This window comes from Lygodium microphyllum, chromosome 30, assembly GCF_053477565.2.
Source record: "Lygodium microphyllum isolate KBCC chromosome 30, Lygodium_microphyllum_v1.1.10, whole genome shotgun sequence".
Taxonomy (NCBI): Eukaryota; Viridiplantae; Streptophyta; class Polypodiopsida; order Schizaeales; family Lygodiaceae; genus Lygodium; species Lygodium microphyllum.
In genome coordinates this window covers 105479889-105496146 of record NC_141164.1, presented here as the reverse complement: position 1 = coordinate 105496146, position 16258 = coordinate 105479889, and the positions used below count along the sequence as shown (strand labels likewise).

Sequence of the window (16258 nt, the reverse complement as noted above, 5' to 3'; positions counted from 1 at the left end):
CTGGCCGTGTCTTATCCGAAGTGTGTTGTTCGACTAGCTGAAGTGCGTACTTCTGCTATGACACAAAAATGCATCCCCTAGAACGAACTACCTCCATCCCTAAAAAATAAGACAACAAACCAAGGTCTGTCATCTCAAAAGTAGCACTAAACTTTGCCTTGATATCTGCTATGACAACAGAATCTGAGCCTATGATGAGTAAGTCCTCAACATATAGTAAGATATAGCTGACCCCCTCTGCAATAGATCGAACATATAAATTCAGGTCATAAGGGGTAGAATGGTATCCATCAGTCCGTAAGAACTCATCCATCCTATGGAACCAAGATCGCGGTGCTTGCTTCAACCCATAAAGAGCTTTCTGCAAGCGAAATACCTTATCCCTCAAGTTCCCTTAAGGAAAGCCCGGTGGTTGCTCCACATAGACTTTCTTGTCCAAATAACCATTCAAGAAGGCACTCTTGACATCCATCTTGCAAAGTCGAAGCGGAAGCAGATAGAGAAAGAGAGTTGAGAGCAGGCACAGTAATCGAGCAGTTCAATGACTCAGAGCTAAACAGTGTTTCATAGTGATAGTGTAAGAGTGAGTCGTCGAATAAGTGTGTACCAGTGTGGTACATACAAAGAATAAAAGAATGTATTTATACTTAGGGTACGGTACACTTACACCCGTTAGGGTAGGTTCACATGTGTGAAGTAATATATATATGGGAGAGCACGTAAAGGGGCCTTTACATCCAACAATTTCCCACTTAAAGATCCTAAGCGAACCTTTAACCAACCCCCACAAGTCTAATGCAATGCTCATGTTGAGCTTTTGTAAGACTTTTAGTGAGAACATCTGCAAGATTATCCTATGATTTGATCTTAGTCAGGGTGACTAAACCATTATCCAAAACAACTTGTCTAATAAAATGATACCGAACATCAATATGTTTGGTACGTGCATGAAACATGGCATTCTTAGCTAGGCATACAGCGCTCTGGCTATCACATCTAAGTACAGGTGTTTTGGTTGGCAGCCCAAACTCCTTGACTAAACAACCAAGCCAAAGTGCTTCTTTTGAAGCTTCAGTGGCTGAAATATATTCAGCCTCAGAGGTAGAGAGTACTACTATTTTTTGCAATCTAGAACACCAAGAAACCGCGCCACCCGTCAAGGTAAATCCGCTAGTAGACTTGCGAGTATCCAAGTCACCTACCATGTCTGCATCACAATACCCCTGCAGATCTAACGTACCCTTGCCATAGCAAATACATTTTCTTTGTGTGCCATTAAAGGTACCGTAAGATACATTTCACTGCTTCCCAATGTGCTTTGCCAAGATTTGATATGAACCTGCTTACAACTCCCAGTGCATAAGCAATGTCAGCAGGTCTAGTAGCAACCATAGCATACATGAGTGAACCACAAGCTGAAGCATAAGGAACACCCTTCATAGTATTGGCTGCCTTATCATCTTTTGGGCAATCTCCTTTGCTAAGCTTAAGATAGGGTGGAAAAGGCACACCAAGAGGCTTAGCATGAGGTATAATTGCCATCTTGACTCAAAGAACGATCACAAATAAGGCCTATGCATCCTTAACATCCCATTTCCTTTGTTCTTCTATAGGAGAAATGTGGGCAGCAGCAGCAGCAGGAGCAACATGTTCATCTAGCCCGTTTTTGAGACATCTAAGGTGCAAATCCTCCCACTCTAGCTGAATCGCCGGTCACAAAATCCCATAGACCTTGGCAACAAGCAGATTGAGCACCATGAAATTCCACAAGGACTATATACCCCTGCTAATAGTATACATCAAATGAGACGTGAGAGGCCCAAAACCAACCAAACCATCCCATCTAGGGGATTTGGATTACCCCAAAGTATTCATAATCCTTATCAATCTTTACTAAAAATGGCACATGAAGCTAGTTGCCTGCACGAACTTCATTATGGATTGTAACTGTGGTATTCGCCAGACTGGATATGCATCTTGCATCAAAAAGGGAAGTTTTGCAAACTTTCATGATGAAAAAAACTCTTTTGCTATCCAAACTGAATTCTGCAGCCATTCTGCATCAGCTTTTTGAACCTGGCCCTTGCTCTTCAAACTGCTGCAGAACTACTACAATCATAGTTGATAGCATACGTTTCATGCTTTCATACGTGTATGGGTATGAAAGTATGATTCAGACCCACAGGCTGAACCATACGTTGCCCTAATTCTTTTCTTTAAAAACTAGAAATATGTAAGAATGATAAGTTGAACCTTGGTAGGAATTGTAAACATTTCAACAAAGCTTACACTCTAAAAAACAAGCATAAAAGACAATGAAATTTGACAAGGGAACTATATGAATTTTGAGAGAGTGCAGGCTATAGAGCACTTGGAACTACAGCACAGGAGAGAGGGAGACGATGAGGCTGATCACTCAGCAATGAGCACACTGCAATATGCATGGGTTGAGCACACGCTACCCTATTTTTACACATGCTGAGCACACTGCCCTAAATCTGAATTTCTACATATGCTGCCTTGGTCCTGCAGTGGACAGGCTGATGATTGATCTTGCTGGTTGCACACAAACAGGCTGAGGTGCGTAGGCAGCACATGCAGGTAATCTACAGGGGAAAATATTGAGACTGCAGCAAAAAATGTCACCAAGCAGAAAGCAGCAGTTTTGACAACTTGGGAGACATTTTTCTATAACCCAAAAAATGGACAGGTATGAAATGGCTTTTCGTGCCTGCATACCAGACGTTTACAGATGTCTGGTACGTTTACAGATGTCTGGTATGCTGAATCATACGCGTCTGAATCCAACTATGACTACAATCTTAAAACTGGCCTAACTATTCTCTGGACTAACATACTATATCTGCAGTTCTGATAGCAACTTGAACATCAGTAAACATTCTTCTGGAGAAAAATATGAAAGTAGCAATAAAAGAAAGACATTAAAGCACTGCAGCATAGATATACTCAAAAAATATACAGACTTCTTGTTAATTACATTAGAACCAAAAGACCACCATTACCTGTCGACCTAGAAGTATATAGTCCCCACATGAGACAAGCATTATCACAGCAGGATCCTACAAAAAATAATGTGCAGCACAATTAATTTGACAACAGAGTATGTTCAACTGGTTAAGCCCAATCAAGTTCAGTAATACAAAAGAGGGGCAGTCAGCTAGGCATTGAAGGACTTTCTCTCCCCTATAGACATACACATCAGTCTCTTGAAAATAACACAGTTTTACTTCAGGGATTACTGCATCATATTTCAAAAAATTCAAGTAGATCAAGCTAAAACAACTAAGCAGTCAGACATTTTCCTCTAATTCATTGCATACCATAGACACTGTTATAAACAACTACAACTAAGTCACCTGAAAATTCCCTCATATTTACTTCATAGCATAAGCAGAAGGCATTTACAGCAGCAATACAGCATGTCAAGGTTTTATTAGACATGGCTAGATCAAAATTAAATCATGCATGCTTGCAGTACATTTGAAACCATATTCAGGTCTCACTTAGCTATGGCTAGTACAAGCAAGATCTCACAAAGGAGGGACTGTGACCTATTTGGACAATAGTTTTAACTGCTAGCAACCAACAGCAAGACAGGGAAAGCAATACAGGAAACTAGCCTCTGTGTACAGAATCCATTAAACCAGCTGCTGTCTCAACCAGTCCCTTTTGCTCCCTCTAATAATAACACTGCAGCTAACCAACACAGCTCCAGGCCAAAACACCAGATAGGATTTCAGGCCACTACAATCGTACATCATACATCACCTGCTGCCCCAAGCTGCCAACTTTCAAAAGTTCCTCTCCTCTCTGTTCAAACCTTTAGAGATTTTTCGCTTCTCATTTATTCCAATCACTTCACTGCCACATCTGCCATCAATGGTTGTGCAGTTACTGAATAGCCCACCTCCTCCTTCCCTTTTCTGGCAGAGCCTGCTGTTAACTGCATTGGCATTTCCTCCATCCCTACACACCCTAAAACTCATTCTCGTTTCATCACAATGTACTTGATCTTGGCTGATTTGTCAAGAGCACTCAATTAAAGCCACTTAGTCATTTCCTAACATAAGTGCACCCAATGCAGTGCTTGTGAGCACCATCACTGAGTCTGTAGGGAACATTAGGCAGTTTGCAAGTTCTCCATCAAACCAACCACATACTTATCCCATCAAGTTTTTAGAATATGTCAGCTTTTTGTAGCTGTCCGTCATCAAAGCATTGGCACTTTAGCCATTTTCAGCTTTTCCCTATTTACTTCTATTCCTCAACTTCAGAAGTCAGCGCCCCTTACAAGCAGGGGTTGATTGGACTCCAGCTTATCGTTTCAAATGTACAGGTTTCATTCAGTGTTGTTGTACTCCTGTTCTTCTTTTGACATTCGTGCACTTGCTTCCATTGGCATTCTGACAGATAGGTTTCCAGATTCCCACGTCAAGCAGCATCATTTTGCAAAACATCTCCGCAGCTTGAGGGATCTGCAATTGTATGCATGTTTGCAAGCTCCTAGCCTTTAGACTTCTGATGGTCTAGGAGCGAGCTAAAAATATTTTGCCAGCTGTGCTCAGTCCCAGCTCTATATTGGCAATGCCCATTTTCTTAGAAGTATTCTTTACGAGCAGTTATGGCAGTATCTTATTCACTCACATTTTTTTAAAACTTCGTATTCTAATCTATGTCATTCTTTTGCTTTCATTGTTTTGCACTATTCTCAGGTTGCATCAAATGTTTAGGTTCATAGGTTGTTGATGGATTGTGCAAGAGATAGTATGTCTGCACCTTGATTGTTCAAGAGTTTGCCCTCCTAGACTATATAGTATAGTCATCTCCTAGATTTTTCCCCTCCGATTGTGCAAGACTTGTGCCAATAAATTAATGCACCCAATGCTCTACAAAATATCTTCATGGCCCCTACAAAGGCCCTAAAGTTTCTCTCATCCCTATCTCAATAAACCATAAATCATCTGTAAACTCCACATCAAGAAGCTTCTTGGGCTCAAGGATAGGTAACTTGATGCCTCTAATAATAATGGATCTATCTATCAAGGAAGAACTCATGGCCTCTAATACAAACAAAATAGGGGCTTCTGGGCAATCCTATCTCAATCTCTAAATGTTGAATCTCTCCTCTAGCTCCACCAATGAGAACTTGATGCTCTACTAAGGAGTAAAGAGATGCAACCCTTGACCCACTTTGCTGTCACCATCACCGATTGGCTGCCCCATCACCGATTCCACTACATTTTACTGATAACTATCATCGACCCACTGCCACATCATCAGCCACTGCTGTGTTTTGTGTTTTTTGCATTGCCCAGCTCCATCAAACACTGATCCAAACCTTCCTCAGCTGGATTTGCTGCTGTGTAACATCTCTGGAGCCTGCCTGCTGCGTTTTAGGATCTCTCAAAGTATGACAGACTCTCCTGCTCACGTTGTTGAGACACGAGAGTGCAAGGGTCAATATTTCATCTTGGCATAGTGTGTTTGCTGCATTAGTAGCATGCCTGTTTAAAACACTAAAGTATGCCACGATATTATGGGAGCAGGTGGACGATTTCCTGACAAAATTGTCCTACGATCAGTGATGGTTAGCTGAGTGGCTTTTCCCAAAGCTTACAAAAAGACTGACAAGCATTACATCACCACCGGAACCTGATGAGTCCCCCATATCCACACTACTGCATGTCTTATGCCTCAAAGATAGAAAAATTTTGACCAAAAATTTGCCATCACAAAAATCTATCAAAATACTTAAAGTGAACTAAAACATCATTTCCAAACACTATCCACACACATATGAGAAAAGAGTTCAATATGAATTTTTTAGGGCATATCACATTCATTGAAGGACTGAAAGATGACTTCAGATATCATGATCCCTTGATGTGATATCTTAAGTAATCCTTCAATTCTTCAATGAACTTACTTTTCAGGCATCGCAAGACACTTCAGGAGATCATATACATTTAGCATTCATTATGCATTTATTTTTCTTGTCAATGTCCATTGCCTCTAAGTTACCCTAACCCTAATTACGCTCTTATCAATATGCTTTGTCATACAATTGTGAGTGTTATATATAGACAAGTATTTCTTTACATTGAATCATTTAATAGTCCTCTTGGTTGCCCTTCCTTGGTAGAGCTTCATACTCTTGACCAACATGGAATCTTCCCCTCCTAAGGTTGAGTTATTGCATTCCTTGAGGCTACCTCGGACACACAGTTCACTCTTCCTCTCTGGTGCTTCTCCTTTCCCATCGACATTAACATCTTGGGAAGAGCAAGATTTCTTACTTCTCCTTCCATCATCCAATTTGGGGGGGAGAGGGGGTTCTTCTCTTGGTGTTTATAGGATTTTAATTCCTTCAAAGACATTATTATTTGTACTTTGTATCATTTGCCATATCATCAGGATGATTATGATCGTCAAAGGATGCTTAGACAAGTGAACAATTTCCCCACAAGGGCACTATCCAAGTGGCATGTTGTATTGCATTTTGCATGAACATGATATATTGCATTGCCCTTTGCATTACCCCATGCATTGGCATTTTGTTCTCGTAAACATGAATATGTGTGCATTTATCCCTTTTTTGTCAAAGAGTGGTCAACTCTCGATCCACCATATTCGTGGTAGTTCACATAGCACTCTCCCTAGGCAATCTCTATGGCAGCTCTACACACATACCCCCATACTTTCCTTCTTCACCAACACCCATGGGTATGTTGAGCTAAAATTGCATTAGCTTCTTTGAAACAGCCCCAAAACATGCTTAACTCATGAAATTTCCAAACTTTTATTAAAAGAAACGCAACCCTGGAGAGTGTCTATGTCCCACATGCAAACCCTAATTTGGGAGGCCCCAAACTTTCTATAAATAGGCAAGCTGTCCTCCATTCAATCCAATCTCGTTTTTGCACTTTGCAAGTGCTAAAGTTTCGTTGTCCACATCCCATTTGCGGAGGATATCTCAACCGGAGCTGTCCATCATCATCGTCTACCATCTAGCACCTATTTTCAACCTTCTCGTTGTCTACAAGTCCCCCAAGAGGTTGCATTTACTCGCGGTCCATCTACTACTATGCTCACTACTTGGAGGAGTCACTTATTGTGCTCGCGACCAATTTTTTGGCCGTATTTTCACTCAACAGCTATTGCCTTCACCAAATCTAGTGTCATCCTACACCTCCACCGTGGTGGAGTTAATGTAAGGCCTTCTCCCTAGGTTTCACTCCAAGTCAAAACACTTAAAGACCTAGCATCCGACCAATGGGTACACTTGACTGACCTGAGTAGCAAAATGTACCTAAAAAGAATATGTATTGTCAACATTATCAAAAGGTTGGCCATTATGATGATGAGCATCGATCAAAGGCAAGCGGCACACAGCCAAAACTCAAGAATCAGACCCCCAACCCTCAGTTCGGCAATACCAGCAGGGAAGGCAAGTTGGTGGCAACCAACATCAAGGGCAATGGCATGGTCAAACCCACACTACCACAAGTCAACCATCACAATCAACATCATTCTAAATGCCAAAGGGCTTATCCGACTGGGCTACAAAGGCCCCCCCCATCTCTTTAGAGATATCTGAGGCTGCAAGCATCATCCATATCTATGAGTTATCTCCCAACAAGGTGACTACAAAAGCTCGCCCTTCATAGCCTGGCATTTCTCCTGCTTGGATTGTGGATAATGGAGCCACACATCACATGACCGCTATCCAAGACAGTTTTCTCGCCCAAGCCCCTGCAACCAAGCGTGTCCAAAACTAGCATAACTCCTTATTCAAGATTTAGGCTCACAATCACGTCAATTTTGCTACTGAATAGGGGCCAAATCTCGCTACAGTGGACGATGTCTACTATCCCCTACCTTGGGTGAACTTGTTATCCGTTCAACAGCTTTGCCAATTCGAGCAAGCGGTCTTCTTTACAACAACCATAGTCAAGATCCTTCACTCTCAGACTAGTTTAGTGATTGCTAGTGTAAGGCACAAACTAGTGGCCTTTACCACATGACCCAATTTCTTTGCGAGCTGACAGCTGAGAGCTCAAAGTTCCATGGCTTCCAAGCTTTAGCCACCACATGGGAGCCTACGAACAATGAATGTCTTTGGCATTACCGCTTGGGGAATCTTTGTTACGACTCTCTTTATGAGTTGTCTTGCCAACAAATCCTTGGAGCATTCCATGCCTAAAACTATCTAAAGATGCTTGCAAAGCTTGCCAACTAGGAAAACAGTACCATACTCCAATTCCTCAGTAATCCATACATAGAGTTGAGACGCCCCTGAGGTTGATTCATGTTGATCTTTGCGGACCGACATCCACACTACCTTGAATGGCGTGTTGTACTTCTTTATGACAATGGATGGCTTTTCCAAATATATGTGGGTGTACTTCCTAAAGCATAAATTTAATACATTCATCTACTTTTTTGCATGGGTGATATTGGTTTTTAACCAAATTGGTCATTGTGTAGGTTATATGGGGAGTAACAATGGTGGTGAGTTCATATTCTACGAGTTCACGAAGTTTCTACAAGAGCATGGCATCTCTCACTATCTTACCTCTACCAACTCTCCTCAGAATGGAGTTGTAGATCATAGAAACTTGATAGTTGTAAACATGGCACCCTCTATGTTGTTTGTAGCAAAACTCCCTAAGTGCCTTTGGGTCAAGGCTATTAACACTTCAATGTACATCCTCAACCAATGCCCCACTGCAGCAGTCTCTCAGACAAATGACTTCGTATCAAGCATTCTTTGGCACTTAGCCTATAGTATCTCACTTCAGACTCTCCGAGTATCATGCTTACGTACACACTCCTAATGATAAGATACGAAAGCTCACTCCCCAAGTTGATCTCCTTACTTTTGTAGGATATTCTTTCGAGGCAAAAGCTATTGTTTGTTCAATCCTTGGACAAACAAGGATCATATGGAGAGATGTCTTTTACAAGAGGAACACTACATTATTCTGCACTAGACTCCAAGCCAGTTTCTCCAGATATACCATCGGAGATAGTGCCTTCCGAGCCGGGTCTACTATCCACTCCTGACCTTCCCGCAGGTTCTTCAGCCCCTAGATCCCCTCCACAAGACCCATTACCTCATTGGTACTATTAGCAGTCATGTGTGTCTTGTGTAGTCATCTCCTACCTATGAGCCTCAGTCTAAATAAGATGAGGACATTAGGAGCTCTAAGATTGTATTTATCAGTCATTTTATGTGCTTCAGGCACTTTAGATAGAGAGCACATTAGTGCATTTCTTTTTGGGCACTTTTGGCTATCTTATTTTGGGCCTACCACTGTATTGCTAAGTTATGGCCCCAATTCGCCTATCTACAGGTGGCCTTCACTCCCACTCTCATTATCCATCATTGATCCTTCGTGATTAGCCAGCCCTCCTCGTTCTCTCATCCCTTGCTACCATCTAGCACCCATACTGACGCATAGAGCTGCATGTTGGGGCTGATTGTTGCATCCTTGCACCTTCAGCCATTGCAATCACATTGTTCTCCTGCATTCTCTCTTTGTCTCCTCTTGCTATTCACTTTCCTCTTTCTATTCACACTCTAACATGGTATCAGACTCCAGTGCCACGTGTGGGAGTTGAAGATCTTAAAAAGTGTGGTGTCTGCAACAAAACTAGCTGGGTGCCATTCATATGTGTTGCAGACCCTACGTTTGGTATCATACAGTGCAGGGTGGCTTGTTTCCAGCCCACTATAGACTGCATTTACCAGGGACAGATCTGCATTTTGACCTAGATGGCATCTTTCAGGTTAGGCGGCGCTATTTCTGCACCTAGGTGGCCATTAGCCCAGCTAGGCAGCACAATTTCTGCAATACCAGGCCTGACATTGCCTGCACTTTCATGCAGGCAGCCCCCCTTGCATCTACATTTTGGATTTGGGCACCCTCCTTTCAGCTCGACGGCATGGGCAGCACCTTTCTAGGCTGGGCGACCATTATACACGCTAGGTGGCATCTTTGCAAGCTGCATGACTTATTTTCAGGTGGATAGACTCATCCTTTTGCTGCATTTCATACTAGCTGGTCTTTTGTGACCTGGGTGATTTGTTCTTGGTGCTCAGTGGCCTCTCTCTCAAGCCTGAAGCAGGGCAGATCTGTGTCTGTTGCAGGTACACCATTTCTGAGCACTACTGGTACACTACCAACCCCTACATTGGCTGCAATTACAGGCTGAAGACCTATTTTACCCTGCATTTACTGTTCCCTCTTATTGCCTGGCATTGTGTGTTTCGTTCGGCATTGTATACACCCTGTCCACTTTGCCTTTGTTAGTTTTCTTCTGTATCATGGCCCGATGGACCCGGATTAACCCAAGGACACCTCTTATTGGTTGTTTTCATTCCAGTGGCAGCCCCTTCTTTGTGTTCTTGCAAGTACTTATCGAAGGACATCCATGGCCGACGTGTATGCTTTGGGGGATCGTGTGGTTCGGGACGATTCAAACCAACCACCATTCTCCCTCTCCTTCCCCTCTATTCTTCTGGGGATTCTAAACCCCAATTGGCATTGATGGCATCTCCTAAGCAAGTGCCAATCCTACCCTCACTTCCCGCATCTGACAAGCTGGTGAACCACCCTCTATGGTCATGCCACATGGAGTGCCCTCCTTGACGACTATGACCTTAGGGATTTTGATATTGTACCCATATCCCAACCTATTATGGATCCTTGTGATTGTGTGACCGCAAACTTGGCAACTTTATGGGATCGGTTGAATGTCAGAACCCGCTCTTTTCTCTTTTTGAGTTGTACAATTTCTGTGCTCATACATGTTAAATGTATCCACACTGCGGCAAAGGTTTAGAAGAGATTGGCATCTCTCTACCAAATCCAAACATTTGGACATTCATTATCTCGAGTTGAAGCTACGACAACTTTCTGTCGCAAATTCCCCTACGATGAGGATCCAAGGATCACATCCACAAGATGGAGGAGCTTCGGGATGAGCTTGCGTCCCTTGGTACAAACATTTCTTCAAAGGACCTAGCTGTGACACTTCTCTCATATCTTCCATCACAGACATATGATGTGTTCTACACTAGTCTTCTCACTTCTCGTAGCCAAGAAACTCTCACTTGGGAGGAGCTAGTCCCATTGGTGCTTGAGTAGGGTACATAGCACAGTGAGACAGATTCTTACAAAGCCCATGCACATGGCCGTGCTTATTGTATGGCTTTATCTCCAAGTACATGACAAGGCCAGCAGAAGAAAGGAAAGAGGAAGCAGTTGGAGTCATCTTCTGACTCTAATACAGCTTCTGTGGGGAAACGGATATCCAACGTGACCTCATTGTGGGAAGATCTCGCACTCCAAGGAGAAGTGCTGGAGGAAATATCCTCACCTTCATCCAAGAACAAAGGATGGATCTACATCAAAGAATTCGTCTACCTCTACTTCATCACCCGCTATTACCACCAAGTCAGTGTTCTACACATTATTAAGTGAACGAGCCTTCTACATCTTGACATATGAGCAGCCTTGGCTCTTTCGCAATGGTGTTTCAAGTCTTATGACTCCCCGAGGTGATTTGTTTTAGGATCTCCGTCCATCAGATGTTATTGTCACTATTGGTGGATCAGGCCTCAGCTTAAATTTCAGCTTTGTATTAAGCAACCACATCAGCCACAGATAGAATAGAGAACAGATAAATGTAGATACTACCTTATTGCCACACATTTCATACAATAAAGCCATGCATTAACATATTTGTCTCACACATACAATCATAGTGCACTGTATCTTCACTCTACACAAATTTCACCTTTTTTGAAGTACTCTTCTAAGAAAAGAAGCCTGTGAATGCTGATTGAAGTATCAAAGTAATCAATTCCTATTGCATTAAAAATTTAATGGCCTTCCAAATAAAGTAGTTGAGGTTGAGGTTGCTATGGATAGATGGAATACTTGACAGTTTGACATAAGACATAAGTAAGCACTCTGCCATGCTAAGAAAGTATGGTAAGGGTGATGTAACCTAGTACTACAATTAAAAAGAAGAATGACAAAATATCAGTTGGGTCTTGAAATTCCTACCAACCGGGGATAGGCAGAATTTCCACAAGTCAAAGAGGAGCACTGAAGGCTGTGGCCTCCCTCTTTAACTTCCATCTTCCCACCACAGCGTCCACAATAACCCTGCAATCATCAGACACATTGCTACATGTCAGCTCTGATCAGTCATGTAAAAACTATCAATACTGGAAACAAGCTAAAAACACCCCTCAAACATAAACAATTTCTTTTCTAAAACCAATTCTGCCCCCCAACTGCCTCTCAATGTGTCCTTCCCTCCTACAACTCTCTTCTACCAAATCCTTGCTACTTTCACAATCTTTATTCCCCTTGCAATTCTCCCCCTCCTCCACACCTACTTCTTTTCCCTTCCATCCTTCCCCTCTTCTTCGTCTTTTTCCAAAGAAGACAAAAATCTATTAATGAAGACCTCAGAAAATCTCCCCAATGTAAAGTTACAAAGTTACAAAAAATAAGCCCTATATAGGACTCCAATGATAGAATGATACATCATAGACAAGAATAATACAAGGGCGCAGTAAAGTTGTAAATAATGAATCAAGTAAACTTTGTTTTTAAATGCAAGAGTTCAAGTGGAAGAAGGTGTCAAAACCCCAAGTACAAAGAAAGAAGTCTCTACCCCTCTTCATGTACAAAGAGTCACTTTGTGATTGTTGGCCTAAGTGTGCAAACAATAATCTGAGAAAGAAAGAGAAAAGAAACACAACAATGCTTAACAAAATGATGATCAATCGATGTTCTCGACTGAAATGAATTAAAGTATAATCAATCAATAACTTGCACTTTACAAAATATGTCTTCAAATAGAAAACCCTAAGACTCACCATACTAGGTATACTTCCTATCCTAAGAAACCTTGGCCCTGATTGTGCTAGGCATACTAACTATCCTGGGTGATAGTGAGAGTATCTAAGAAGCCATACCACGGGACAAAGGGCATCAATGGATAGCCCGTGAAATGGCCAACAGACCCCCATTCATGGTACACACTGACAAACCTAAGAAAACACAGCAAAATCTAGAAAAATAAAAGCCACTGTTGCACAAGTTCATCTAGATGGATATAGCAACCTATAAGCTGACAAATCATTTTATTGAAAGTATGAAGTTCAAAGCTTTCCAAAAAGCTTAAGGATCCTATTTCATGAAACGAAACGAAACATTTCCTATGTTTCAGATTCTCATGTTTTCTTAGGGCAAAATGCATTTTGTTACTATGTTCATGATAGAAATTGAGATTTGGCTATTTTCTACTTTTTGTAGCCATAGATTGTTTGCTAGCATTACCTATTCAAGGCACCTTGGCAGTGGCTTGATCACCTGTTGCTTGGGTATCTTAAGTGCCAGACTGCATATTATGGGTATAGCCTTTGGACCAACGACAATGTCTCAAAGACTTGAAGACTCCAGCACTTGTTGTGCGAGGTTCGACCAAGTGGGTTCAACCCATTAAAAGGAGTCTTATTACTAGAACTATTCTTGGTCTTCACATCGGGAGTGTTGAGTTGTGAGTAGGGGATTTTAGATTGCTACTTAAAATACAATAGATCACTTGAGCTTGAGGAGTGTAAAGAATCAAGCTCATTTGTCAAACTCCTTATCCAACTGGATGTCATGTATCTCTATGAGAAAATGTATGGAAGGACACCCGCAATTGTATATCTTAGGGTGTTTGATTGTGTATGTTATGTTCATGTCCCTAATGACTTGAGGAAAAAGATGGAACCAAAGGTTGTTAAATGCATTTTTCATGGATATCTAGATGAGAAGAAGGGCTACAAATGCTATGATCCTATTACCAAAGAGAAATGTAAGATTCAGTGAGTATGAGTCTTGGTATAGACCGAAAGCTTCTCTTGAGTTGGAAATTTATGAGAGCAGTGATGATGATCATTATAGAAAGAAAATTACAGAAAATAATGGTCAAAGAAATCAGCATATTAAGGATATGTCTCAACTTGAAAACCATGAAGAAAGTGGTGGCAGTTATAGTCCATGGAGTGGCATGTTGAGGAGTATACAAAAGAGGGTAGAAATTGCACAAGGAAGGAAGTTTATGGGTGAAAGTTGAGAAGATGAGTCTATGGATGATGAGTTTGGTATATAACATGTGAGAACTCCAAGGATAAAGAGTACAAGAAAGTATGTTCCACCACATGCAAGAACAGTAGAGACACTGTCTAATGCACCTCAATTGAGGAGATTGAATAGAGTGAGTCATCTAGTTAATAGGTTGACATATAATGGCTTGATGAAGATGCATTATGTATACATGGTATCCGGTTTCAGCATGTAGAGTCTAGTTGCTTTGAAGAGGCAGTTGGAAACAAAGATTGGAAGGATGTCATGGATGAGGAAATGGATGAAGAGCCTTGGTAAACAAATCTGCCAAGTTGTCTTCAGTGGGTACATAAGACAATAGAATATCCCCTGTTAGCACACATCACAAACATTTTGATAATGCACCCCAATATGCTTAGTACGGACATGGAATACTAGATTCCCTAAAATAGCCAAAGCACTCTAACTAACAGTGTAAAGGAGTATCACAGATGTCTGACAAATGTGAAGATCTGCAAGTAACTTCCATATCCAACGCACTCCATTGTAGCCATAAAGCTACTCAGTACTCAATTTCACAATTGGATGTAGCAATGGTGTTCTACTTCTCGCTGAACCAAGAAATAAGTGAAGTAGCAATCATAGACGATGTGAGCTTGATTTGAAGGATTGGTTTTGCATACACATATTGCACCATTATTTCAAAGCCCTAACTATGTGGAGTTCCTTATCCTCACTGACAGTTAGCTTCAATATCAAGGATGGTGCACAAGGATTTCTTCAGGGATGTTTTAGGTACAAGGCCCAAGCTTGAAGTTCTTATAAAAGGAGACTCATGGACTAATGAGAGGAGTCCTTGGAAGCTCCTTAAGACTTGGAGGTTTATGCTACATTGGTGAGTCTCCCCTTGAAGGAGCATATTCAGATGATTAGCAAGGTCTGCAATCTTCACATTTTCATAACTAATTGGATCCATATGTGTTATCTCTGGTAGGCACATATCCAGTTATAGTTCCCCTTTGGTTTACAGCATCCCTGTAAATAGCTTTTCCAACACTTACTGTAAGTCCTTTTTATGGGGCAACAAAGAAACACACTTGAATTTAAAATCGACTATCAAGGATCATACATTTCGTGTCTGCCATTCTACCATCCCACGAGCATAGGCCAAAAGACCTGCATCATGCGTCTGCAGTTGTGACCCATACCGCCGAAGATCCACCCATTCAGTTCCTTCCAACCAGGATGGAATGTCTTTACCTGCATTGCTAGAAACAGCAGGTACAATCTGCTTGGTCATCTGCTTCAATGATGCAAAAGCAATGAACAAATGCATTTATCATAATAAAGAACTCATGCCTTCACAATGTTGTTTAACTTCTACCTGCATATGCCACTGATATCAACTGCAAAAACAGGCTTCGTAGCTTCTTCCATGCCCAAAAAGATGGGCTTGGAAAGAGATCCTTCCTCTATAAACCTGCTTGTTGGAAATACAGTTGATGATAACATAACAGGCTTTCCATCCTTTATTAAACTTTTGCTCCCTAGCACTGGAATGACCTAAACATTACAAATTCTCAGAATCAACTAATGCATTATTCGTAAAGTTAGATTTTCTGAAAATCATGGCTGAATCATCAAGAGAAACAGAGAATGAAAAAAATATCTGTGTTTTATTAAAATAATTGGTGCCGTAAGATTTTTGCTTGACACAATCATTCATACATAAGATGAATAGGAGGCAACTTCAAACCCATACAAGAGCTGAGTTTGCAAATGCTTCAGAGAGCCACTTAGAATCAGTACGCTTTTCTGCTGCCCTGTTGAATGCTGGTTGAGGCCTGAAAATATCCTACAGAAATATCAAAGCATTATTAATAATGCCCGCACAGGGCAAATATTAACCTTTCACTGAGCTGCAAAGTACCCACCTCAGCATTATGAGCATCAGTAGAGATTGCAAAACCACGTATATTCGTTGGCCCATCCACCTTCCAAGCTGTTTTGATCCATTGGCCTAAAAAAACAAGTGGGATTGGAAGAGACTGAATAGAAGTCCAAACATATATACAACTGTTAAATTAAATGGATTGGAA

The 16258-nt window shown here is 41.4% G+C and overlaps 1 protein-coding gene across 6 annotated transcripts in view; it reads right to left on the bottom strand.

Annotated features, from left to right (window-relative positions):
* The window catches only part of LOC148010221 (uncharacterized), a 159822-nt gene that overhangs the window by 89951 nt on the left and 53613 nt on the right, over positions 1-16258 (bottom strand). For 5 of the 6 annotated variants that reach the window (XM_087672518.1, XM_087672512.1, XM_087672514.1 and 2 more), the window contains 6 exons: positions 16094-16179; positions 15922-16003; positions 15544-15722; positions 15289-15427; positions 12099-12200; positions 3024-3080 (listed from right to left, as the gene is read on the bottom strand). In XM_087672518.1, coding sequence (XP_087528644.1) covers positions 3024-3080; positions 12099-12200; positions 15289-15427; positions 15544-15722; positions 15922-16003; positions 16094-16179 — 645 coding nt within the window. Of the gene's footprint in view, positions 1-3023; positions 3081-12098; positions 12201-15288; positions 15428-15543; positions 15723-15921; positions 16015-16093; positions 16180-16258 lie in introns of all 6 variants that reach the window. The other variant, XM_087672513.1, reaches the window with a different exon arrangement.